The 26,351-nt window shown below is 39.8% G+C and overlaps 1 protein-coding gene across 8 annotated transcripts in view; it reads left to right on the top strand.

The window, feature by feature from the left end:
* The window catches only part of rapgef2b (Rap guanine nucleotide exchange factor 2b), a 115,045-nt gene that overhangs the window by 38,128 nt on the left and 50,566 nt on the right, over nt 1-26,351 (top strand). For all 8 annotated transcript variants that reach the window (XM_040119573.1, XM_040119574.1, XM_040119572.1 and 5 more), the window contains exons 4-6: nt 4,326-4,409; nt 19,261-19,336; nt 22,949-23,116. In XM_040119573.1, coding sequence (XP_039975507.1) covers nt 4,326-4,409; nt 19,261-19,336; nt 22,949-23,116 — 328 coding nt within the window. The remainder of the gene's footprint in view (nt 1-4,325; nt 4,410-19,260; nt 19,337-22,948; nt 23,117-26,351) is intronic.

Here is a 26,351-nt window from a genome sequence, read left to right as displayed (position 1 = left end):
ACTGTTCAGCTTTCCCATGTGTGTTTTCTTAAGTTTCTAGGTACTCTGGTTTCCTAGTACCTCTGGTCCAGACTGTCTTTCCGCCTCCTCGGGACGGATTGTGAATTGGGGGTGCCAACATTCAGCGTCGGGGTTAAAGAACATTAACGTTATCCACTCGCACAAGCAATGCTAGCCATCTTCTCTGTGAGGAAAACCCAACAGCAATCCTTATTCGCATGATCGTGTTTTTTTTCAGAGCATGCATGGAGCACAGGGGCTATTCACAGAAGTAAGTGTTTGTGTGTGTGTGTGTGTGTGTGTGTGTGTGTGTGTGTGTGTGTGTGTGTGTGTGTGAGTGTGAGGGGTCAGGAGGGGCTGTCCGCAGCTCTACAATGTAATAAGATTTTAGCCATTTGAAATAGTAAAAAAAATAAAATAAAATAAAAAACCAATATGTGGTGGCCAAAGTTTATATAGTGGCAGGCCGCCACAAATGAATCAGCGTATGGGAAACACTGTGTTACGTCTGAGCCGGCCTAATAATTTTTCTGACTGTCAAATGACTCAGCTTCCCATTTTCAACAGTGGCATTTCATTCGTGAATACAACTCTGCATTTTGTAAGACTCGAACCTCATCTCACAATAGTTTTGATGCAATAATCACCCTTCCCCAGTCGTTTTACTCCCGACCACCACCTTCATGCCTCATATAACCTGATTCCCCACCGTTAAAGGCTTCCCGGTTGGGGTTTTGTTGGATGATGTTTAGTGTTTGACGATCGCTTCTAGTATACGTGACCCAGTTCAGTCAAGCTGTCGCAACGCATGAGTGTCTCCTATCTCCTACTTTTTTAGTGTTGTACTTTCTCTTCTTCTTATTCCTCCTCCTCCTCAGCCATGTGAGTTTCTCCCCTCGCTCGGTGCATCTGTGTGCCAGCAATTAATAATTGAGCGTTTCATTCGTGTCGTCTCCGAATGCAAAGCAGAGCCATAAAAGGATGGAACGAGTCTGGAGGGAGGCGGATGGAGATCAGTAGAGGGAAGAAGAAAAAGGGATGCTGTTGGAGGGAACAAGGGAGATTTTGCAGTGTGTCAGTAGGGTGTGCTGTCTACAGCCTCATTAGTTCTGCAAGGAAAGTGTGGAGAGGAGGAGGGTGGAGGTGAGACTTTGTTCTCAGTGATTCAAAAAAAAAAAAAAATCTCTCAGCACAGGGGTGCTGGGTGTGAATATATGTCTGTGTGGGGCTGTGCGTATAAAAAGGGCACCCATCCTTTACCTTTCTCTAAGAAAAACCAGTCCCACCCTGCTGATGTCTGGCTGGTCATTGATCGTCTGTTTCCTTCTCGCTCTGGTTTCAATTAAAGAGTTTCACTCAGGCCGGGTGAAAATGTTCCACGATAATCAGGCAAGCGGCTGTCTTATTACCACCAGAGCAACTTCAAGTGCAGGACTTGATTTCGGCTTGATGAGCAGCCGTTCATCTTCTGTGATGAGGTGACGTTTCAAAGCACTGACTGGTAAACAGAAAGGTGGAGGCTTCAGGCGGAGAAACATTCATTTGAATTTCCAGTTAAGCTGATGCTGTGCAGTCATAGTGAAGATAATTATAGGGTTTGCACTTTCAGAAGCATAACATAAATAACTGAAATGACACCGGCTCATTATAAACCAGTAAATGTATCATTTGTTTTAGACATTTCAAAATGTTACGACTGTTCCTTTACACGGTATAGTTCGACACTTATGGAAATGCACTTATTCACTTTCCTGCAGAGAGTTAAATGAGAAGACCAATGCCACTTTGCTCTCCGTACAGTAAATATGAAGCTGCAGCCAGCAGCTGGTTAGCTTAGCTTAGCAGAAAGACTAAGATCATGTCGTATTTGCAGTTAAGTTTCTGTACAGATTAAGCAACCAAGATATGCGGTGTTAATTAGTGAGCTTTGGAGGTGCTGGGCCAGGCTAGCTGTTTCGTCCCTTTCCAGTCGTTCTGCTCAGCTAAACTCAGCTAACTTGCTGCTGGCCGCAGCTTAATATTCGCTATACAGACATGACAGTGGTATCGATCATCTCATTTAACTCTTACCGAAAAGCCACGAAGCTTATTTCTCAAAATGTCAAGCTGTTTCTTTAAGGAGTAATGAGAATAATTGTGAGTATTAGCCACGCTTTAAAGGATTGAATAAGACATGCAATAACAAGCCAAAAAAAAAAAAAAAAAAGGCAAAATAAGTCAAACATTGAAACACTTAGAATGAAATAAGCAGAAATGAGCAATAACTGCACCAAACTGAGACCTTAAATCATAATATCTGGCAAAATAACCATAGTTTTTGCCGTCACAATGCGGCTTTACTTTTTAACATCAGCAAAATGAAAGCATTTTTTGTTTACTGACATGCCTATTTTTGTCTGCCATTGCTGAAACTTCACTGTTCATGTCAAATTCCGAGCACTGGAGAGAGATGGTTTCAGTGTTACATGTCATGTGAATACTTTCCTCTCTGGATATCTACTTCCTTTTTACTGTCAGAGAGCTGTTAGGTCACACATTTGATCGACAACGGCCGCCAAAGAAGGATTGTTTGTTTTTTTTTAAATCACAGTTAATCATTAATTGTCTTGAACATTATTTGATCACTGTTCATCTTCGCTGGAAAAAACACAAACTGTAACTGTTTTTCAACTCCAGTAAAATCTATTTAGAGGTACAAGGAATCTTATATTTATCAAAGTCCAGGTTAGTCTACCACAAACCACGACGGTACAACAACAGTTTCCTCTGTGATATTTGAGCTGGCCTGCACAGTGAGTGCATATGTTATGTTTGCCCTTTGAGCCTTCTGACGGGTTGCATATAAATGAAAGCAAGCATTAACTTGTTTTTTTCTCTCTCTCTATAGCATTAGTTTACATTAGCAGTGGGTTATCATACATGACCTCTTTGATAATCCTGAATGTACTCAGCATACAAGAGTCAGTGTATCTCGGTCTTGTGAGATTATCTGTTAGCAATCCCTCTGCTATCCATGAAGGCTCAAGGATAAGCTTAGATATTCATGCATTTAAAAAAAAAACTGATATTTACTAAAAAACTGCCAGCATGCTTTATTAACACTGGCAGTCTGGATTTAAGATCTGAAATTTATATATAATGAGTTGTTTATCTAAAGAAAAATTCTGGTTCACTAGTAATGCCGTGTAATTCTTACAACCGTAAAAAAGTGTCTATACTTTAAATGAAGAAAAAAAAGTGTTTTTTAAGTGTGTGTGTGTGTGTGTGTGTGTGTGTGTGTGTGCGTGCATGTGCGTGCATGTGCGTGCGTGCGTACTGCTGTATATTAGTTTAACAGTCATGTTGTACAGACCTGACCTGCCAGCTGCATCATCCAGGGTTCAGCCTGAGTTTACTTTGTCTGTGATGCCCATTTTCCTCGTCTGTGTGTTTCAGCAGGGCCATGGGTGTGGGTGGATGAGACATGGTTGCTCAGTTCATTCATAGTGCTCCCTCTCTAACACTCTCCTCACTCTCTCTTTCTCGTGTTTTCTTCCTCTAACTTTAACTTTTAACTTTTTTTTTTTTTTTTTTTTTAGCTGTCTTACAGTGCCGATGCATTTAATCACAGCATCATTACAGAAACATGTAGTTAAAGCAAATGACAAAGCAAAAATATTAACATTCAAGAGTGTAGGGCTGCCATAAGCGTAGATTTTTATTATTGATCAATCTGTTGAAGATTTCCCAGATTAATAGATTAATCACTTGGTCCGTAAAATGTCAGAAGATCCTAAAAATAAACCTAAAGATATTCAGTTTACCATCACAGACAACTAAGAAGGCCAGAAAATATTCACATTTAAGAAGCCTTAACCACTGAGTTTTTGCATTTTTGCTCAAACATTGACCTTAACGATTAGTCAATTATCAGATTAATTTTCTGGCAATAAACTTTACTTAATCATTTCAGCTCTAAAAGAAGGAACTTGAAATTTTAATTTGCTTGCTCTTCTTACAGCTTTACCTCAGAGTGTAGCAGGACCTATACATATGGATGGTTTGTTTCCAATATACCGTATAGTAATTTCAAGAAAACAAAATATACCCTGAAGTTGATCATTCAGTATTGTAAAGTACAGTATCAGAAACAGAAGAAATTGCTTTGAAATTGTAGAATTATGTGACTTTGGATTTGAATGTCTCATAAAGGCCTATATCTTACCAATTTTACCCAGTTCCTTACCTTATTCACTATTCAGATTCATTATGTTTTGATCAGAATTTCAAACTCATTTTTTTCTATGCTAATTTGTGCTAAATGTCTCTCTTGTCCTCTCTTTCAGTCCTGACGACATTGGAAGCTGCTGGTACATCCTGTTGTCTGGCTCCGTCTTCATCAAGGAGTCCATGTTTCTGCCCAGAAGCAGGTAGGATCATTGTCCAGCCATTTTCGGTCTGGGTGCTGTTTGATGGCTTGATCTAGGCGCTAACATATGAGCAGCTTTCTCCGTTTCAGGACTATTTAGAACAGTCACAAAGGAAGATCGATTGAAAGAAATAAAGAGCCAAATTTAATTTATTCTATCTGAAAAAAGGTGGTTTCCCTTGCTCTCATGCAGAGGAGCAAACGGGGTTGAGTCATTTTACCAAAGTTGGCTTGTTAAACACTGTGTGCAAAGTAGCTACTACAAATTTCGAAGGAAACACACGCTTGTTGGACTTCTCAAAAGGAAACGTTTTAACCTATCACAAAGGTTTTATTTATAATGTCACTGAAGAAGATCAGTCAGGATAAAGTGACGACTGCTGCCAACTCATTTTCAGAAAAGTGAAATTTTTTTCCCATCCACTTGAAAAATATGTGAATGTTTGGCAGATATTTGGCAGTAAATTGGTACACATGATTTCAATTTCCACTGCTTGCTGATATAGTCCCTAAAATCCCAATGTTTCTCGTACACACTGTATTTGCTTCTCTTACCTAAAGAAAGGATGCGGAGATGGCATCATAACTTTCCTGCAATTCTAGAGAAACAAAGCATTCACGGTCGTTTAGGGTCTCTCTTGCATACATGTTCTGTATTTTCTCCTGTGGAAAAGTCCTGAATGACACACACACACACACACACACACACACACACACACACACACACACACACACACACACACACACACAGACACACAAACACACAAAGTATTGTAAAAAGATACAGAAAATTATCACAAAAGAAATGACCATTTTGAAAAATGTCACAAGTGAAAAATATCCCAGACATAAACCCACATACCAGCAATTGTAGACAAACAACGCATTCACAGGGACTATCTTACAGAAATGCTTCCTTTGCTTGTGTAGTACCATAAACACAATCACAAAATGCTTCACACTAGCCAACATGGTCTCCACAGTACACTCTGGCACTGGAAGCTACTCTGCAGCCATGCAGAAATTAAATAAACACTCAGGTCCAAAATTTAAACCATGGAGCTGAAGGTTTCAAACTAACTTAACCTCACATGTATAGAAAAACGCAGAAAGTAAGAAGAGCAAAGTAAATGAGCACCTCCCCAGGAGAAAGCCTATAACAAAAAGAGGAATTAAAGTAAGTGGGAACACAACACGTCCAGTTAGTAAAATAATACAGACACTAAACTGCCTATTAAACCACAGAACATTTTCCCTCTACATTAGAACACATTTACTCCCATAGAAATATGTTTCCAGCACTTTAGGAAGCGTTAGAAAACACCCGAAGGTTTGAACTCTACCCTTCAAAATAAAAGTCTTTGCCAAATCCACAATGGATTTTACCGAAATTGGCAACACTTATATTTAAGGGGTAATTTAGGTACCCCAGTATAGCATTCATAAGCAGTATGTAAACCTTGAATAAGTGGTTTATAGCTCACTATAATGTAGTTGTAAGTAGATTTAAGTGTCCTCCTGCGGGCACCCATAAGTGAAAGCTAGTTTATAAATAGATTATAAAGGACAATATAGTAAATCATAGTAGTAATACTGTAAAATATGCCTTCATAGGAGAAGTTATAATTGCAGACAAATATTATACATTATTAAACAATTTAAAATGTCGTTACAGCTCTGTACAGCTACTTTATAGTGTCGTATAAACCACTTGTTAAATATTGTCTACTGCTCATAATTGATAAATAGAGGGACTTAAAGTGAACTGTTACCCAGGAAATCACAATGTCCCATTTGTAATTTAGCACAACAATACCACACCACTACATTTAAACATTAACACAAGTCATGCCATCTAGAAACTTTTGAGCAGCCACCAGCTACTTTGATTATAAGAGTGCCTGCAACTTTGAAAAGGAAATATAACCATCTTGCTTTGCCTTAATTGTTTGTTACATATAATTTCATCCACTTTATCTGACAAGGTAGTTTGTACCAAGGAACAAATATTTGAGTATTCAAAGCAAGAAGAGAGGCAGAGAGCAAATGTGGTCACGGATAATAATTATCTATTACGCCTTCAGAGGCCTTAAAATTCATGTTCCCCTCTCCAGCTCACAGCAGCGAGCACCACCTCTGAAGCCAAGTCCCAAATGTTAAAAAGCTGTGATTTCACAAGTGGATATGTTACAGGAACCATTGCTGTGGGCGTCTTGAATACAATGTGCTTTTCATCCATTAGGCTTGCATAACACACCTACGGCCACTAAGAGCTCTAGGCCGTCACTTTAGCCCGTGGAGCAGAGTTTTGCAGAGCTGTACGTGGGGGTCGGCAGTGGTCATTCTCCAGATTCACATGAACGTGGGAGGCATTTAAACGGAAGGCTCGATCGGAAATGTGCCAAAAGGCTGCTCCCCTCTTAAATATAACCTTTTCAGTTTTGCCAAGGTGAAAGTGTGTGTGGGATGCTGGAGGGGGATTTGCAGGTATTGGCAGATTAAAGTTAATGCCCGACTGCAGTCGCTGGGGGAGGAGTAGGCTGTGAAAATGTTTACTAAGCATATGTTGCAAAGAAGCCTCTGTAGGGATCTACTCTGCTGCATGAGACTGTATGGGGTTGATAATTAGCTTACGTTGTTTTAGAGTGATGCCAGCTGCACTGCACAGGACTGTCGTGTTTCTGTCAACTGCACAAAATTATACATTTGATGCACAAAACTGCACATTGAGCAGTTTCAGTCAAAAGCACTTAAATCACAAAGTGCGCAAACATTTGTCTCGGTGATATCGTTGAGGATCATATGAAAAGCTAGAATAACAAACACAAACTGACACTAATTGCTTAGGGACCTTATGCTATACTGTGCATGCTGTCTGCACGCAATGATATGCGTGGCCTCCGTACCTAAATTCTGACATAGCCCTCGCCGGGAACACAACAGTATCTGTCATTTGTTGACACTCTAATTAAAATTACGTATTTTTACACTTCTTTGACAACAGCCTCTAGTGGTTGCGTGATTAATAGCTGTTGTCTTCTCGAAGCAAGGGTGGAAGTAGTGTGATGTTGTTACAGTTAGCGGGTAGGGGATTGGGTTGAGACCTTGATACCAGAAACGGTGGTTCGTGTCCGATCTCCATCCAACAGTAAATGTAGGTTTCTTTTAGCCACGACCACCATCTTTCCTTAACCCGTAAACAGCTAGTTTTAGCTGCGTAAATTTAATTAAAACGTAACCTTAAAGGTGGGAAATAAGAAAACTTATTAATTACTGTACGACCAGTTAAAGATTCTGGATGGTGGGTAGATGGTTAAACTTCTGACTTGATGTTATTGGTTGTGTTATTGGTTGTGGTAGCTCTAATTAGTTTAAATATAAAGTATGGGATTCAGAGAATTTATTGACTGAAAACGGTGACATGAGCAACTTGGGATTCAGAATGTCACTAGTTTTATAATTTCAGGTTTTTGTTAGCCCTCTAGTTTAGTTTTAGCCTCTACCTCAGACCATAATGTGTGGCTGCAGTATTAAAAACATGATCATTTGGGAGGAATGAAGAAAGACCTATTTTCATCAGGGACATTTTTAAAATGACACATTCCAGGTGTCACATTACAATTTCAAGGTTTCATTTCAAGGAACCCTAGGTCATTAAATTCACTCAGTTCTTCAATGACTGTGTAAACTTTCGGTTCATGAATGAAAACGAGAGGAATAAACCTCATGACAGCTTTGGTATTACTGTATGTGCAGCGACAGTACCAAAGAAATTATTTTTAACAGCGTGGTACGATACTGTCAATCTAACTGGAAGCCATCAGATGTCAAAGGAGGACGCATAATACACATCCTGTGTATGTCAGTGTTATCACAGACGTGACGTTTGAATATTGAATGGTCGTTTATTTGTTGAGGAATTTCATCATTAGCAGTCTCTTAAAGCCGAAACCATTGAAAAACCAATAGAATTGAATAGAAAAAAAATAGGATAGAAAAAAAGCTTATCGTCCAGCTGAGGCAGGAAAATTGTCCTTGGTCTCGCCCAGAAAAGTAAAAACATAAACACGTCCACAAGTTATCTCAGTACACATTAACAACTACAGTTTTAACAGTTTACAGTATATTTTCCACATTTGCTTCTGGCAGACTTGGAGTTTTTTTTCTGTCATTACAGTCTTTTTTTTTTAATGGCCATAGTGACAAAGAAATGAAAGAGTTCACATTGCATCAGCTAGTCTACAAAGAGGAGAAATGGTGAGGGCAAAATGACTCAGACGGGAAATTCGTTGTGACACAAGGAACTGAACAGAGTCCAGCGGGACTTCCTGAAGCTTTTAAAGATGTGGTGGAATTGGGTTACAGACAGGCCCTGCCTAGAAATGGCGGCTCATATCTACGCTGGCAACAAGGTTGAAAACCTGATATGCCTCCGTCATTCTCTCAGTGCTTCTCTCCCTCTCTCTGCTCCCTTCCTCTTGCTGGTCCCTGTAGTGACATGTGATCCAGTGGAAGATGAATGACTCAGTCATCAAATCAAGAAGCCAGGGCTCTGTGCCTTATTTAACCCAGAGCCCAGTGTGAAATCAAATACAACCCAAATAAATAAATCTTAATAAATGGGTGACACAGATTTAAAACGTGTACAGACACATGCTGTATAAACATGTAATTAAAGGATATTAGTATATCACGCCCTCTAATTCCGGGATCAGGTTACACAATAAGGCTTTTTGTCAAATTAGATGATCATAAACTGATACACACGACAGATTAAATATTGGACTTGGACCAATAATATCTTTCTATCTTTCATGGCACACACCAGTAAAGCATCAGGGGTCAACCTGTTCCACTTGGAAGCACCAACAACAAATGTGTTAGTAATTCATAACAGTTTCATGAATGAAAGTGAATCTGAAACCATTTATCATCACTAATTGGTGAAGGCAAGCACTGTCCTCCTCTTTCCCACTTGATAGAAAAGGAAAAAGGGTGAGTGGGTGAACAGCGTCCATATACTGTGTACTGTGTGTGTGCAGAGGGTGACGTCACCCACCAGTATGATAATGCTCCTGACGTGAGGGCGATAGTCACGTGTTTTCACTGAAATAAAGTGCTCTGTGCTCCTCTGGGCCCAAGTTACGGAACATGTCTTATATTATAAAAATAATAATGAATTTTATTAAAGTAAAACACTTTAATATAAAGCATATGTATATTTAATGGTGACAGCAGCTAGTATCAGATATTGAATAGCAGTCTTTGTCATTTTGTTGTGTTGGTTGTCTTCCAGTATAATGGAATAAAAACAAGTAATTATCCCACCTGTTGTTCATTTTCCTTCCAGATGCCCCATGTTTGTTGGCCAAACCAGGCTGACATTCTGTAGTCTGATCTTGGTATTGTTTGTTAACTTTATCTAAAAGAAGTGTGATATTCTGGTTTAAAAAATCCAATGACTTTTGGCACAGGGGTTGGTGGTAGGGGGTTAAATTTTCCTTCAGAAAAGTTGCAAACGTGGAGTTAGTTCTAAAAGGATTTATTTCAACACGAGAAGTGTTGATGCTGCAACTCTTAAGAAATGGAACTTTTAAAATACCCAAACACTATAAAAATTAGGAGAAACATTAAAATAATGGCCTAACAAAAAAGCAATAATACTGAAGTGTGCAGAAGCTATAATGTCTCTACTTTAAATGTTGCATAATGAACCTATTGAAAATGTTTTTACTTAGAGTTTTAATAATATCCCACAGTGTGAAACACTAAACTTCCACTCTGGCATACACTTTAACTCCGCACTGGTTTTACTTCCCCTGCTGCATGCTGCTGTTTGCCTTTAATATCCTTATCAGCAGACTGCTGTCAGGACTTAACCTCCGGTCATCCACTGAACCGTTTCCTGATCATCAGTCTGTATATTGGCTAACCAAAACCGCTTCTCCAAACTGAATTAGCTCATATCAGTAACCAGGATTCAAGTCAGCACTGGAGCGTCCGCCTCATCACTGCTGTTCGTCTGAATTGCCAGGAGAACGGTCAGTGGAGCTCAAAGCATTTCTTGGCAGCCGGCAGCAGCCCAGATAGACTCATCTGTGACTGTAGATGACAAACTGATCCATTGATGTTATTCTCTAATTGTGCAAATACAGATCTTACTCATCTCGTTTTAGTATTGCTCATATAGTATACGTTCTGTGGTAGCTGAGGGACACTAATGGGCTTTAAGTGTGATTTTTACTGCTCACATGGATAAAATCAACTGTTACTGTAACTGCAGGTTTGATGCTGTTTATACTTGAATTGAAAGTTTAAACAAGTTGATCTAATGTAAAATACATGAAGGATAATACCTGATAAATTGTCAGTTCCATGACTGAATGTACAAACTCGGAGGGTATTATATCCCACTTATACCATGGATGCTATATATTATCAAACTAAATTAATTACTCATTAATTTACACATACAAATTGATTTTGATCTAGCTTTCCTATTGTGTACATCATAAAATCTTGTTACTGAGCCTTGGAATATATCTGTCATTTGTGTTGCTAGGTAGCATCTAGCTAAACAGGAACGGGTTTGCAAGCCTCGGCCAGGAGTTTTAATGATAAACTTAAGTTTTAAAACTGGGAAAGAGAAATTTCACTGATTGCTGTCAGGAATGGCAACGGTTCTGACAAGATAACGATATGCAGCGCGCTCTCTCTCACAACGTTTAACAGCCTGCCTCTCTCTTCCCCTCCTGTCACAGTCAACTTATCAACGTGACTTCACATCTCTTTAGTTTCTGTGCAGTTTTGCTTGCGTTACCTGTCCAGTCTTCTCTCCTTCCCCTGCAGATGGCAGTTGGACTCAGGCTACTAGCGTCACAACAGCTAACGTTCTTTAGGTCCTCCCTTTAAGTCTAATTTCCTCTTCCTACGGTTAGGACTTCCAGATTGAGGCCAGAATTATACACATTTAATAATAAATGTACATGGTTCTCACCGAGAAGCTATTGATTTATTTATTTGAATTTGAAATTAAATTGGCTAGGCTTTAGAGGCTTTTCTTTTTTGTATTAGAATTGTACATTATGGGAATTGAAGGATCAGGGTGTTTTTGTTTTGTTTTGTTTTTTTTTGTTTTTTTTTGCTTGATCCTGACTAGTAGACACTAGAATTCAACATAACTCTGCTACTGCTACATCAATTTTGACCATAATTTTGTTTAAATCTGTCCTCTCAGGTCCCCCAAACTTTATGAAAGTGAAATGCTAAATCACTTAAAGGAAATAAGACATACTTAGGAAATTAAGGAAAGGGGCTGCAGGTTAGGGTTAAGCATTGACAAAAGTTGTTAGTTAGACTCTACTCCCACTTACGTTTATTTTTCACTAGTAAAGCAGTTTTAAGTCTAATCCTTTATGCGCTTCTCCGCCTAATCATTACAACCTTAGCTGTGTTGTTAGCAGCCACATTCAAACTGGGATCAGTGCTAATGGATGCGTATGAAGTCTGTGGCTAAGGTTTGTTACAAAGAAAAAGTATGGGGAAGTGGATGAAGTGGATACTTCTCATAACACTGATTCAATTGGCAGACACTTTTGTCCACAGCAGTCTACAATAACTCAATTTAAACTAAATGGGAACAAAAGGGAGACTTCATCAAAAATGAGAACTACAACCCAAGCAAGACTGACTCCACCGAAAATACCAACACAACGCAGCCAACCAACCCCCCACCCACTTTTGGCATGGTTTTAACTTAGATCAAAAAAAACTGTACACATAACAAGCCTCCATTATGTAACTTTCATCAAAGTAAAGAAAGAGACATTTAGACATGTATCACACATACACTGCAGTGTCCACAACTAAAGAACAGAGTTTTAACAGAACTTTTTCAACTTGTAATGAATCACAGCTAAAGATTGTAAGTTACCAGGAGTTTCTCACAGACTAGCTTAGTTTGTAATAATATACTAGTTAATATCTCTTTCAGAACATCTTGGGCTCCTTATTTATGCCAAAGAATAAGAGTTGACGTTTTTATAGTTTGGTTGTAGTGGGCACTAATTTTGGTCATGGTTTAAAATTGTGTTAATTCTGATCAGAGAGAAGGTCATGTGACTCTTAGGCATGCGAAAAAAAGACACCCAGCTGTTACATGATGTAACTTCAAAGTAAAGAAAAAGAAGGAATTAAAAGAAGAAGCCTTTTTTTTTTTTTAAAAAAAAAGTAAGTTTGAAAGCTAACAAGTTTAAAAAGCGAACAATGGTTCTAAACAATGTAATTTGATCAGTTGTGTGAATAATCAGTTGGGCATTTCGTCTAATCAAGATATAGAGTTACAAGACTTGAACCTTTGATTATTATCTCTAAAATCATTTTTTTGCTTTATGTCACGAGGATAGTGTACATTAAAATATTGCTGTTAATGTGTCAGAGGTAACCACAAGACTATTTTTCATCTGTAGAGCAATAATAAAAATAGAGGACAACATTTAGTTTTAATAGAAAACATCATACAGGACAACATTATACTACATTGCCAGGTACTAATTTAAACAGGCCACAGACACATGCAAGACGCACAAATAAAATGGTACGATACTGTCAATCTAACTAGTATTTAACATCGATTATGAAATTTTGACAGTGTTGTCAGAGTTCATGAGTAACTTCTACCAAAAGGGGAGGACGAAAACTGTTAAAAGCTACCCACACCTCCATAACACGAACACACACACACACACACACCCTCTTTTACGCACTTGTAACTCTGTAGCAGGAAGTGAGTCGTATGCTGGAATGCTGAATGTAGTCAGTGCACCACAGTACATACAGACAGACAGAGAGAGAGAGAGAGAGAGAGAGAGAGAGAGAGAGAGAGAAGGGGCAGAGCCATTGGACACAGGCTGATCCACACACACTTTCAGAGTCACACATTCCCATTCTCTCACACAGATGTCAAGCAGCACCACTGGTGCGTGCACAGGACAATATGCCTCAGTCACATCAAAGTCTCGGGACTTGGAACGTGCTTGTCGGACTTACTCTGGACTAGCAGCAGGGGGATATTTTAGAAGGAGGATCCTGTTATCTTATCAGGTGGCGGTGTCACTCAAGGAACAGTTTGGACAGCCAGGGGTGAGTGTCTGGACTACAGCAGCATTTAGGTCCTGTATGTGACTCACTGAAGCTCTGCCTAGAAACTCCTGTGTTTTTTGGTTGTAATTAAAAAATCTGACTCGCCTCCTAACCGGGAGCTGGTTGTAGTAAAACCTTCGAGCCTGGAATGTAAAACATGGCTTTGATGTTATTTTGGATTTGTGAGTGAGCAGTGTGCGCTGCCAGTAAAAGGGGTGTGTTCATGCTCTTCATGTTTGGGGGGGGTTAGACACGACTTTTGGCAACTTTGAATCCCAAACAAAGATGGAGCTCCCGCTGTGGGGTGAATGTGGTAGAAATGGGTGATAGACGCAGCGATGATTGACTGATACGTTTTGGAAAACTTTTGAGCGGATAGCTTAGTCACTCTCCCTCTGAGCTCTCTACTTCAGTGCCCTTTTCTCTTTGCCATTACAATGTCAGTGAAGTTGTATTTCGGGAAGCAAAAGTCACGAGTCAATCGCACATTCTTGGCAGCGTTGTCAGCTTCTATTTCAGAAATGGCGGGGCAAAGGTTCCGGGTATTCGTGTGGTGTGGCCACGCTGTTACTCCAAGAAATTCTGTTTATGTTTGCAAGGTGAGAGGTGGTTGGATGGTCAGCTGCAGATCTGAAGGGATGTTGGTAAACCCTTCAAGCCTGGATGCTGTTTTACTGACTACACTGTCATGGCCAGTCACTCCTGAGAATCCCATCCTCCTCCCTCCACTGACCTCTCCTTCTCTGTGCTGGGTCTAAAGTTCTTGCGTAACCAGGGAGTTTAATCTTCATCCTTGTTAAGGGTCTCTCAACACCTACTCAGTTTAACAGTTTAACAGAGTGAGGAGACCCCCCCCCCCTCGGCTCTCTCCATTCACCTCGTCCTCCAGCTCAGACCAGGGGTGCAGAATAGGGATTGCACTGGTTCAGTCAGACGGCAGAATGGATCTGGGGCTTTGGCAGTGGGGCTGCTGGGTCTGCAGAGTGAAAGGCTGGTGATGCATGCAGAATGACATTCCAGATGCCCAGGCTTGTTGTATAACTGGGGGGAATGCAGGGCCACTGAGGCAGGGGAGATGTCAGCAAGTCAACTGAGAGAGAGCTTCAGGGTTTAATTTTAAAATGCAATACTGGCCACCAGTCTGAAACCAGCTCATAACAAGGTGTCTGATGGCAGAATGGAAGCAAATTTGTTAATGTTTTAAAAGTCGCACAGGATCTTTAAGGGATGTATTTTTCATGTACATACGTCTACAGTTGGGTTACTGTTGATACTTGTGCTACCTTGTCGCTAACTTGTCATTCACCTATGAAGCCCTTTGAATTTCAATAACCTATATGAAGGAGCTATATAAATTAAGTTTGATTGATTGATAGTAGGTAAAAAACTAAATTTTAATGGCAACACTAAGTCAATCTCTAAAAATACACTTTCCTGCAAAATTAAAATGTTTTTAATGCAGACAGAAACATTGTGAGTCTTTCATTGAATCAACGCTCTCCTTTTCTTTCATTTTTCTAGTTTGGAGCATTAAATGTGTAGATTTATAGACATGTATAGGTTGTAAAATGTTATGAAACCATCAAGTATTGCTAGTGGCCAATGGTGTCATCTGCTTGTCATCTTTGATCAACAGATGCTACACTTAGACAGATGCATTAAGGTCAAAATGACCCTTTAAAGAAAGAGTTTCAGCTTTACCTTTGAGATGAAGGCTCATACCATGTGTTTGTCATATGAGATGAGTGATGAGAAAGATTTTTCCACATTCTGACTTCAGAGAACTCACGTGGGTTCAATTGCCTCGAAGAAGAGACTTTGTCATACAGGAAGCATCCTTGTTTGTTTAGTTTTCAAGCACTTGCATAGTATTATGTGACATGTTGGATATACCGGCGCTTTTAGAAAAATCTGTGTTTTCATGACTTGGCTGTTGGCATATATGCCGTTTACATATCGGAATAGCAATACTGTTGTAACAGTTGTTTGGTATTAAGCTCCCAGAGACAGAAAGCATCAAATACAAAAAAAATTGCATGTCATGTTGTACCATTTCTTTGTAATTGTAAAGTTGTTTTTGGCTTGCTTCTCTTTGAGGAGTGTTTTTTGATAGTTATGTCTGTCTATATAGGCCGACATAACCCTCTTTATTTATTTATGTACTTCATGTTGTCTGTTGTATTTTTGATGACCTCTGCAAAGGAAAATTCCCCTGGAAAGGACAATAAAATGAAGTGAAGTGAAGTGAAGATAAGAACAACACGGGTATATAAAATTAACAGATCGACACAGAATATGTAGCAGCATTTTGGTGTGGAGAGTATGACACTGATAATCCTTGCTCAGTGCTGTGCTCTGTCACAAATGAGTTACATACCTGATGGAGCGTCTGGCACCTTTGTTATCTTTTTCATCCTCTTATCTGGTTTCGTAAGTTTGTCAGCCAACACACACTGTAGTTCTCAGGAAAGAAAACAGAAATCTCACATCGGCTTGTGGACCTGAATTCCTCTGCAGTGAATTACTCATAACAAGTAGACAGTGCACACGCTTTGGCATCGTTAGTAAAGCTAATAAAGATTAAATATTTTTGCAGGTCAGACTTTGCAGTGTGTGCTGCAAAGATTCCCACACCCCGGTCCAACCTAGCATCTGTTGGGAGAATCGAAAGTTTATTCAATACATATTATATTTGCTGTCTAATATACATTCAACCGCACGGCAGGTCTGGTACTTTATATTTGCTCAGGACTAGTCATAGAGCAGTGGAGGTTTTAATCTCCAAACAAGACATTTTTGTGTTGGAAACCCCCCCCCACTCTCCACTTCCATAATCCCCTCTTTAATATCTCACATTGCCAGTGGCATTTGCCTCCTGCAAAATGGAGGATTGGATTACTAATATCAGGAATGTAATGGAGGAACATGATTGAACGTGTCATTTCTGTGTTTGCATTTGGTGGCCCAACGTGTTTTCTGATGCGTAATGGGTGGAATCACTACTCCCTTTTCCACGGGAGAGCAAGCCAAGAGGAGCTCAACGGGATAGGAGCCGGTACCGAGCCCAACTGTCTCGGTAACAAGATCAAAAGCATTAGTTCGTTTCTCTGAAGCTGCTGCCCAGCTGACAAATCATCTTTGCTGGCAATAAGTTGCAGAAGAATTACAGCAATTGTCTTCTTTTAGGAACATGAGTGAAAATACTGAGTAAGCTCTCCATATTGTAGGTCTGTTTGGCCCTGTGGTAGAATTCAGGCTTGTCTGTGTCAGGGATGCAAGCTGAGTTAAAACGCATTAAACTGAAGCTCAGGCAAAGCAAACCACAGCCATCAGCATTAACCCTCTCACTGCCTTCCTCAGTCTCTCACCTCAGTGTGGTCTGGTTAGTCACTCATCTTGTCTTTGATTTCAGTTTATCCTTCTCACCAGTAGTTAACTATGTATCATGCGGACTTTTTTGACAAACCGATGTTCAAAAAGCATCAGACAGTTGAAAAATTAGCCAAGTAAAATTGCAGCTCTGTCAGGGAAACAACAGATTGGCTGACAAAAGAGGAAGAAAACAAAACCTAACAATGGCTTCTCTGTGAAAGGAGGCAGAAAGAGAAAAGCAAAGCCAGCTAAATCGACTTTTAGAAAATAAAAGGCACCACAGAAATCATTATTTGCTCTTTGCCAAAGTGGCAGGTAGAGAGAGTATCACCAGCTCTTTGCTGCTGGCTGGTGTTTATTGCGCAGCCTGACAAAGCTGTACCCACAACATGTAGCCACAAGCCTAGGGCTCCAAAGCGTTTAGGCCACGCTGTGCCTGAGGTCTGCACCTGTCGGCCTGATTGATAAAAGCTGCCACCTCCACAGCCTTGGTTTCAGGTAGCCACACTCCGCTACCCATTGCTCACTTCATCTGTGAGTGCTGTGGAGAACTTTGAAGAATTGGCTAGATATCTCGATAGACACAGTTTATGAATTGAGACCAAAAAAAAAGGATTGTGTCATGATACAAAAATTGTAATCAAACATTTTGGCCCTCAACTAGCAGTTATTACCTCCGTCAAGGAGGTTATGTTTTCACCTGTGTCAGTTCGTTGGTTTGTTTGTTTGTTTGTTGGCTTGTTTATTTGTCGGCAGGATTACGTAAAAAGAGAGAGAATTTAGCACATTTTTCACCCTGGTGGAGGGATGTGTTCTACTGAATGGCAGTCTGCTTGATGAATTTGCTGTTTATTTTCTTGATGAATTGACTTATCTCTTGGTCTATGAAATGTAAAAAAAAAGTAGTGAAAATGTCTATTACAACTCGTCTTTAATTTGCTTGTTTTGGCCAGCCAACAGTCCAAAAGCCAAAACTATCTATTAACTATTAACTATCATATATGACGATGACAAGCAGGAAATCCTCATGTCTGAGAAGCTGGAACCTGCAAAAATGTTGCATTTTTGCTTGCAAAATTACAGGAATGGTACATTTATTATCAGCGCTAAAAAAACCCAAACAATATAAACAATGAAGTAAAAAAATATATTAAATAAAGTAAGAAAATACAAAATATGAATAAATGATAAAGATGAGAAATGAATAATAAGATTTAAAAAATTATCAAATTTAAGTTTGATTGCTTTCTTAATTAAGTAATGCATTTTTGACCGATTTAAAAAAAAAAAAAAAAAAATATGCCCATCAAATGTTCTCAGACCGCGTGCCTATGGTGACGTCTTCAAATTGTTTTATACGACCAACTGTCCAAAACCCAAAGTCATTCAGTTTTCTATCATAAAAGACAAGAAAATATTAACATTTGAGAAGGTTGATAGATTTTTGCTTTAAAAAGTACTCAAACGCTTAATCGATTAATCAGTCAATCGACGGTAGATTGATTTTCTGTACTTCACAAATTGATTAATAGACTAATTATTCCAGCTCTAAAAATTCTGAATAAATGAATGTTTTAGCCTTCAAGGCCACCTTGGCTTTCATTAAAATTCAAAGTAAAACATTTCACTTGCTGGTGTTAAAATTTTACCAGTGAAAAACTGCAATGCACAACATGAGAAAAAGGCACACAAACTCAACAGCAATCTGTTCTTTTTTTGGAGTCACTTGAGTTTATCTTACAAAACAATCCACAAACCAACAAGATGTGGGTCACATTCTTAATCAAAAGATATTAGAAATAACAAACAAGTAAGTCCTTATGCCTCTGCACTGAGGTTGGGTGCTGGACAAAGGCAGCATTCTTTACCAAACCCACAAGTTGGATCTCCTCATGCTCAGAATTTCCATGGCTGCTGCCCTCCTTTGAGGCATTTTGGTCTCTGCTGCTTTTAATATCCCCCCCCCCCCTCCCAATTAGGAGAGAGGCATACTGTACAAACTGTGACGTCATGATAGTGGACTTTTCCAGAGGCGGGTGTTTCCCTTTAGGTGGGAGGGGTCAAAGCTGAAAGGAGGAACTGTCCATTCAATGCAGCTCTGTTTCACATTTTATAAAAGAATTGCATACTGCATATTTAAAATGTTGGGCAAAGCGGTACCTGTTGGCTCACACAGACATCTAACTCAAAAGAAATATGCCAAGGTGCTTTCATTTACGGATCGTACAGCCAAACAACATAAAGAGAACCGTATCACCACGTTCTCCACTTTCTTTGGATGAATGTTGATTTCTAAATTTTTGTTTTTTGTTTTCATAATTTTATTTTTTCCCCCCTAGTTTCGGGAAGCGATCAGCAGGCAGCCTGCGACGTGGATGTGAGTGCATCGTCCTGGAACCCTCAGAGATGATTGTGGTGAGTCTCATTTTTCAGACTTTTAGCTGGCAAGTGTCAAAGGCATTACCCCACACACACACACACACACACACACACACACACACACACACACACACACACAGACACACACACTCTCAAACATACCACAAAATATCAACAAAATAGAATGGTCAATTTTATTTATTATTTTTTTATTTTTTATTTTTCCAGGTATACAACCACAGACTATCTGTTGAATATAACAATATGTAAAAAGGATAGAACATACTCACATTTTCCAACTCCAAATTATATTTTTCTGTCACTTTTGAACCAAATCATACATGTCTTGTATTTCTGCAAACCGACCTTAATGTAAATCATAATGCCATTCACTTACTGCTATGAGTCTCTCTTTTCTATCATAATAATAACTTAACTGAATTCATCTGTCATTTCAAATCTTAATAAATCTGTAATTTAGGTTTGAATGCAAACAAACAGTAATTAGCGTCCAAAAGACTGAAGCTAGACCTTACCGAGACTCAGTCAGCCCTCTCTGATGTTACACTACTGAAAAATTGTTGATTTTGTAATTCCATCATATGGTAAGAGCAAACCGTACCCATGTGGATCACCAAATCTACATTATCTACAACAGAGTACGGGTTGATTTGGAATAATGTCCTTGAGAATTGGCCCTGTGATGCTGTAGACTAATCTGTGTAAGCAGCTCCTGTTGATATTTTATCACAGCCTTAAAGCACAGCTGTATCTTAACTGTGTCTTCGCTGGAGTCCTTCCAACAAATGGGGTTGCATGAGTCCAAGGCTGGTAGAAACTCTGACCCAGTTTTATGGAAAATCAAATGTTGGCTCACAGAAGTTGTTGAGAACAAATCACCCCTGTCTCGGTGGGGCACAGAAGCAAGAGGTGGCCGCACAATACAGTCATCTGTTGAAGAGAAGCCCTCTGAGGCCTGAAGATAACGACAGATGCAGTTCTGCTGATGATTTTTGCACTAAAGGGCAACAGTAGCCTATACTCGAAACAAAATCGGCCTTGTGCAAATCCAAACAGCTGTTAATCACAATGCTATGAGATACTGTGCGCGTGAACTTGCTACAACTTAGATCTGTACATTTGATGAAACAATACACTGGTGAGAGAACCTTGAAAATTGTCGTTTAAAAAATGACAGTACAGGAGGCCTGGAGAGTTGAATCTAAACTGGACTTGAATTTTGAAAGTCTTCCTCAGTTGTAACTTTCATGGGGAATAGTACTGGTGTTTCACCCCATGATACGATAACGTGCACCAGAAAGGACGTCAATTCAGAAGGGATAAATAAAACACGCGAATAAATTGGACTGCAACTAATAATTATTTATCATCTAGTAATTTGCAGATTATTATCTCCACTAACCGATTCTTTGCTTAGTCTGTAAAATGTCTCAAAATACTGAAAAATGCGTATCGCATTTTCCTATAACCTGTTTTGTCCAAGCAACAGTTCAAAACCTAAAATTATTCAGTTTTGCTATTACAGGAGACAGAGAAAAGCAGCAAATCCTCACAACTGAGAAGCCGAAACTAGAAAATGTTTGCCATTTTTACTTGAAAAGGGACGTTAACAATTAATTATCAAAATAACTTCCTGGTTTTTGTTTTTTTTTGTTTTTGGTTTTTTTTTTTTTGGATACTAGTACTTTTCCATGCGAACAGTTAAAACTGAAGAAGAGCTTCTGATGAACAGGGCAATGTCTTCAATCAAAACCTCAGACCAGAGATTTGGATTTAACTTTATCCACACTTCGTCCCACCTTAAAGATTCAGAAGAACTCTCAAATACTTCCTGTAAAAGACAAGAGGAGCCTTATTTTGTGTTTATAGTCTATTTTCATGGTTGAAAGTATGATATACATCTCCTTATAACTTCCCCAAATTACATTTAAACTGATTTGTCCTGAAAGAAGACATAGGACCATAGGTATGGAAAAAAAAGCTATTAAACTGGAAAGAACACAGACCTCAGTACACACGTAAAAAATAATTAACATATTAATCATTTTGTTGTTGACCAATTGTGCGCAACAGTGTGTTGAGAGCTGTGAACAATGCTGTGGAAATATTTTGATTACCTTTAATTTTAGCCAGCCAGACGGCACACACTGTGGGTAATGAAGCCAAAATGACACACCATTTTTGCTTCAAACTGACCATTTGAAAACAGCCTGGATGCAGATTTTGATTTGGTTTCTAGCATACTGGATACTGCCACCTCAAAATGCACCTACACACTCTCCACCGTTTTCTAGCACCTACAAATCCACCCTTTGCCATTTTTTTTTTTTTTTAAAGGAAGGCATCAAATATAACCCATGTCTTGTCAGTTTGAAGTAACAACTGTTTGGAGCTGCTGCAGTCACACCACATCTTGGTAATCTCCCTTTTGCATACTGTAATTTTCGTGTCTCCAGCTTCTACTGGATCAGGCACACACAAACCCTCAGTAATAACACCCTCTGCTCACTGCACACACTTTGTGGCCTTACCCTTTTTGCTAATGTAGGTGCCAAACTGCCTCTATAATTACTGATAAGGGTTTTGTGCTGCTGCAGTATAGAAACATACAGATAAAACCCCCTGCTACAAGTTTGATGCGCACACAGAAAGATGCGCACATGCAGGCCTACAGTTACGAATGTGAGCAAAGAGACTGGCGCGTCAAAAGAAGGATAAATAAGCCGCTCGCGTGTGTGTACTGTACACGCACATGCACACGTTGCTCAGAGATTTGCAATTAGACACAATCACACTTATGCTCTCGCTCACATACAACTTCCCTGCCGTTGTCATGGCAGCAGTTGGTACAGCAGAGAGATATTTCAGTGGTGTAATCCCAAAGGCTGAGCACTGTGAAATGTGAAGCCGCAGTGAAAGTAACAAGTGAGAGGAGAGGAGAGGAATGGGCCTGAAATCAAGAAGGAGAAAAAGAAAAACCCTAAATATGTCAGTCCATCATGACTCAAAGCCGCCAGGCAACAGAGTGGTCTCATTTAAGCAGCATTTAGCCCGAATTACTTTAGAAGACTGTAGAGCATGACTTCACTGACTTTTATGCTAAAGCGGTCTTCTGTGCCAGTTTCCACTCGGAAAATGTTTTTTCCTCCTCCCAGTTCATTAAAAATGGGAACATGGATTTTATCTTGTATTAACATGTAATTTCATTGTGGTTAATATGTTTAACAGAGACGCAGTTTCGAGTGTCTTTATATCTTGTGTTCATCTTTTACTCCGCCAGGCTTCATCTCTGTTTATCTCTGCCTACTAATCTATTCCCCATCAGTCCTCTCCCTCTTTCTCCCTCCTTCCATCCGAAATCCTCACTCAAGCTTCTGTTTCTTTCTCTCTCTCTGTCTCTCTTTTTGTGTTGTGAGCACCCCTTGACGTAGGTGTGCATCGTGCAGCCCACACACACTTTTATTTTTATGCAATGAGAGGGGCGGAAGGCAGGGTGGAGGAATCTGAGATTGGAGTATTGGAGGGTGGGGTTTTTTGGGATGAGTATATGTTTGTGTTTTGGGGGGAAGTGGGATGGGCTTGAATGAAGATGAAGACAGTCACGCCCCCCCTCCCTATCATTTCCAGGTGGACTATATGGATGAAAATGAGGAGTACTTTCAGCGACAAGCCTCGCACAGACAGTCCCGTCGCCGTTTTCGGAAGATCAACCAGAAAGGGGAAAGGCAGACAATCATCGACACCGTGGATCCGTACCCCACCGGAAAGCCACCCATAGCCCGGGGATACCACACGGTGAGTGGCACCCTGTGCTAAATTTTTGCGTGTTCCCTCGCTGCGGTGGATCGCTGTGCACTCCAGAGGCAGCTCAGTGTTGCTCTGTTGCCGTGTTTATGCTCTGTGTGTGTGTGTGTGTGTGTCATGCTCCTTCTTCAGAACCTGTTGTGCTGTCCTGATTGAAAGCGTAGCTGAGAAATCTGTGTCGTCTGTTACACAAACCTCATGTTTTCTCTCTCTTTGGTGGCCTTGGTGGACACTGTTGTGGTGTGATGTTTCGTGTCCCGGAGAAGGGCGCTCTTGTCCCACCAGCAGCTTGTTTTCCTAATCTTTGCACTGAGCTATCCTTCCTCTGGCGTTAATCGTTGTTTTACCTGTTCTTGCTAGATTAGAGTTCCTGCTCTTTTGTGTGATTTATAGTTCCTGTTGGCTTCAGTGTGTCCCTCTGTCCCCTCCTTAATAAGTATTTTGTAATTCTTTGAGCATCCCAAATGTCTGTGCCGCTTATGGTTGTTAGAAAAGCTCTGTGAAATGAGATGTTATCCGTGTCTTTTTGCACTTTTTTGTCCAACATATGCACTTAAACTCCCTCAACACAAATGAATCCTTTAGCAATTACCACACTTGCATGATAGCAGTGAACACAATCATTGTTTTCTTGGCTCTACAAATTTGCACTGGAGAATCCATCTTTTTCTCAAAAAGCATGTTGCTGTGTGTTGATCATCCAACTAATGGAAATGGAATTAAATTAGATTGAAAGTTGTGTCTTTTTAAGGGGTGGTTCCCAACCTGGGGGGTCCAGACCCCAACAACCGAAAAAGGATGGCAAGCACTGTTTTAAAGAACTGCATAGCATGTTGTCTCCCGATGCATCTCAGCACCAATAATGCAGACCACCGTGAACGGTTGCTCAGAATACACTTACCAAGTTGACTGTTCGTTAATGAAATATGAGGAAATATTTCAGTTTTGTCATTTTTAAGAGGCATCTATTTCCACTTCTACACGTGTCACAGTTTAGAAGACGTTTGGCCATTTTGGTACTATAAAAGTGTCATTTACTTAAAGGGTATCTGTGAAAAATGAACAGTAGTCAACATCAGTTCAGATTTCATTTATGAAGAAGCACCGCCTTTAATTGTTTGCAAGACTGGCTTCTTTGCAATACATTCAGTGCACCAGAGAATGGCTGTTAAAGATGAGAATTTATTGTGGCTGGTTTGTTAGTCATAGAGCTGTGTAGAGAGAAAATGGAAGAAGACGAGAGTTTGGGAAAAAGTAGAATGTTGCAGGAGTCTCTCTTCATGAATCATACAGCTCTTCTACTCTTACATGATGGACATTTTTACAAATCCTCCACCAGATGCTTTATGTTTGAGACAGTTCTCAGACAATACTTCCTGTAATTAAGAGCTGTTTCAGCTTGTTAGAGGCCAGACAAATCAACAAACTTTGGAGACTGGACAACAGTTTAGACAATGCCAAGTGAAAAATGAAAGCAGGAATGTGACTTGGTGCTCTGACTGTCTCTGAAGTCTGATCCAGTCACAGTGCGATATAAAGTATTAGCTTTACTCATGTGAAGGGATTTGACTCCAGCTGAGGGAAGAGTTAGCTGCCCGTCGCGTTGCACCAGGACATCTTCCCTCTGTGCTTTCTTTCCCTGGGAATAGGAAGCAAAGTATTTTCACACTAATGATGTAAATACACAGCATGCAGTGGCTGCACAGAGGTTTTCCTGTTCTGCACAATTTCACTGCATTTCCTTCATTCCTGATGCTCCCTTGGGTGTTCTGTCAGCGTGCCGGTTCTTCTTGGAACACTGTGAAACAATCGGGCTTAAAAAGGAAAAATGCGGCAAACGTCATCTTCCTGCCGCCTCCACGCAGCCCCACCCTGTTTCCTAAATTTAGACTGGCTGTGTTTTTTGATTCAAAAGACTGCACTGAACTTTCTCATGGCCTGACAGCTTCCGTCACACACTCAACTCTCGTCGCTCCAGTATCGTTCCTGTGGGAAGGATGGAGCGGCGCCATGGCAACCAGCAGTCCCAAATGGGCTCTGCTCGAGTGATCTTACAAATACAGTAGGGAAGGGATCTAACTTAACGCGAGTGCAGTACACCGCCGCCGCTGCTGCTGCTGCTGCTGCTGCTGCTGCTGTTGACAGAGGGGAGGAGGCGAGCAGAGCGACAGAGAAATGAATCTGGGCGGATGCTAAGCTGACATAGCAAGCTAATCTCCAGCGTTTAGAATGCCAGGCACCGCTCAGATTTTCCTCCCTCCTACCCCGAGGCATATTTAGGAGGTGAGAAATGCACCGAGGAGAAACTTGGGATTGAAGAAAGGAAATCTCTCCAGCAGGCAAGGTTTTTATTCAGCTTAGTCACTCTAGTGAAGGCAAATGTGAGGCAAGGTATGAAAAAATCAGAGGAATCACTGATTTGAAGGCATCAAAGCTCTTTCAATTTAATGAATTCTGTAGACAAAACAGATTTATTTAAGGCTGAGATGATTATTGTCATACTTGATTTACTTACTGATTATTTTTTCACTTGTTAAGTATATAAAATGTAAGAAAATAATTAAACGTGTCCATCACAACTTCGTAACTGTTTGTCGGACCAAAAAAAGCTTTTTAAAAACATAAATTTTGGAATTTTAGAAACTATTATGTTAATTTTTCACTATTGTCTGATGATTTATAGACAAACAAGTAATCGATCAGTTGACAAAATAATCAGCAAGTTGATCCATACATAAAATAATTGTAAGTTGTAGCCCTAGACTAACCTCGTCGTTTGTTTTATTTAGGTCGTATCAAACGGGATTTTACCGTAATTCAGGTTACAGATATGAAAATCCTGGCACAACATGATGCTTTTCCTAGCTTACAGAGTAACCAACTGCATTGTTTCATTTCAAAATGGTATAACCGCTGTTTGTAAAAAGCGATTTCTGCTCTGATCATTGTTTCATTTCAAAATGGTTTAACAACCGTTTGTATAAAAGGCATTTCTGCTCTGATCATGTAATTACTGCTATAAAAGCAAAAATCATTAAGGAAACAAATTTGAAGTTCAGCTCTGTGAGGATGAGATTATTTGAGAAGAGATCTATTTTATTATGAAAAGTGGAGTGAACCTCTTCATTTAAAATTTAATGGCTTTTTGAGCATGATGAGATGTGACGTACCAATGCCAGGCTTTGTCCTCAGTGCTTCATTAAATCATTATCCTGAAATAAGTAAT

This window comes from Xiphias gladius, chromosome 23 (genome assembly GCF_016859285.1).
Source record: "Xiphias gladius isolate SHS-SW01 ecotype Sanya breed wild chromosome 23, ASM1685928v1, whole genome shotgun sequence".
NCBI lineage: Eukaryota > Metazoa > Chordata > Actinopteri > Istiophoriformes > Xiphiidae > Xiphias > Xiphias gladius.
Note: the sequence above shows the minus strand (reverse complement) of the source record. Positions and strands in the feature narration are given on the sequence as shown.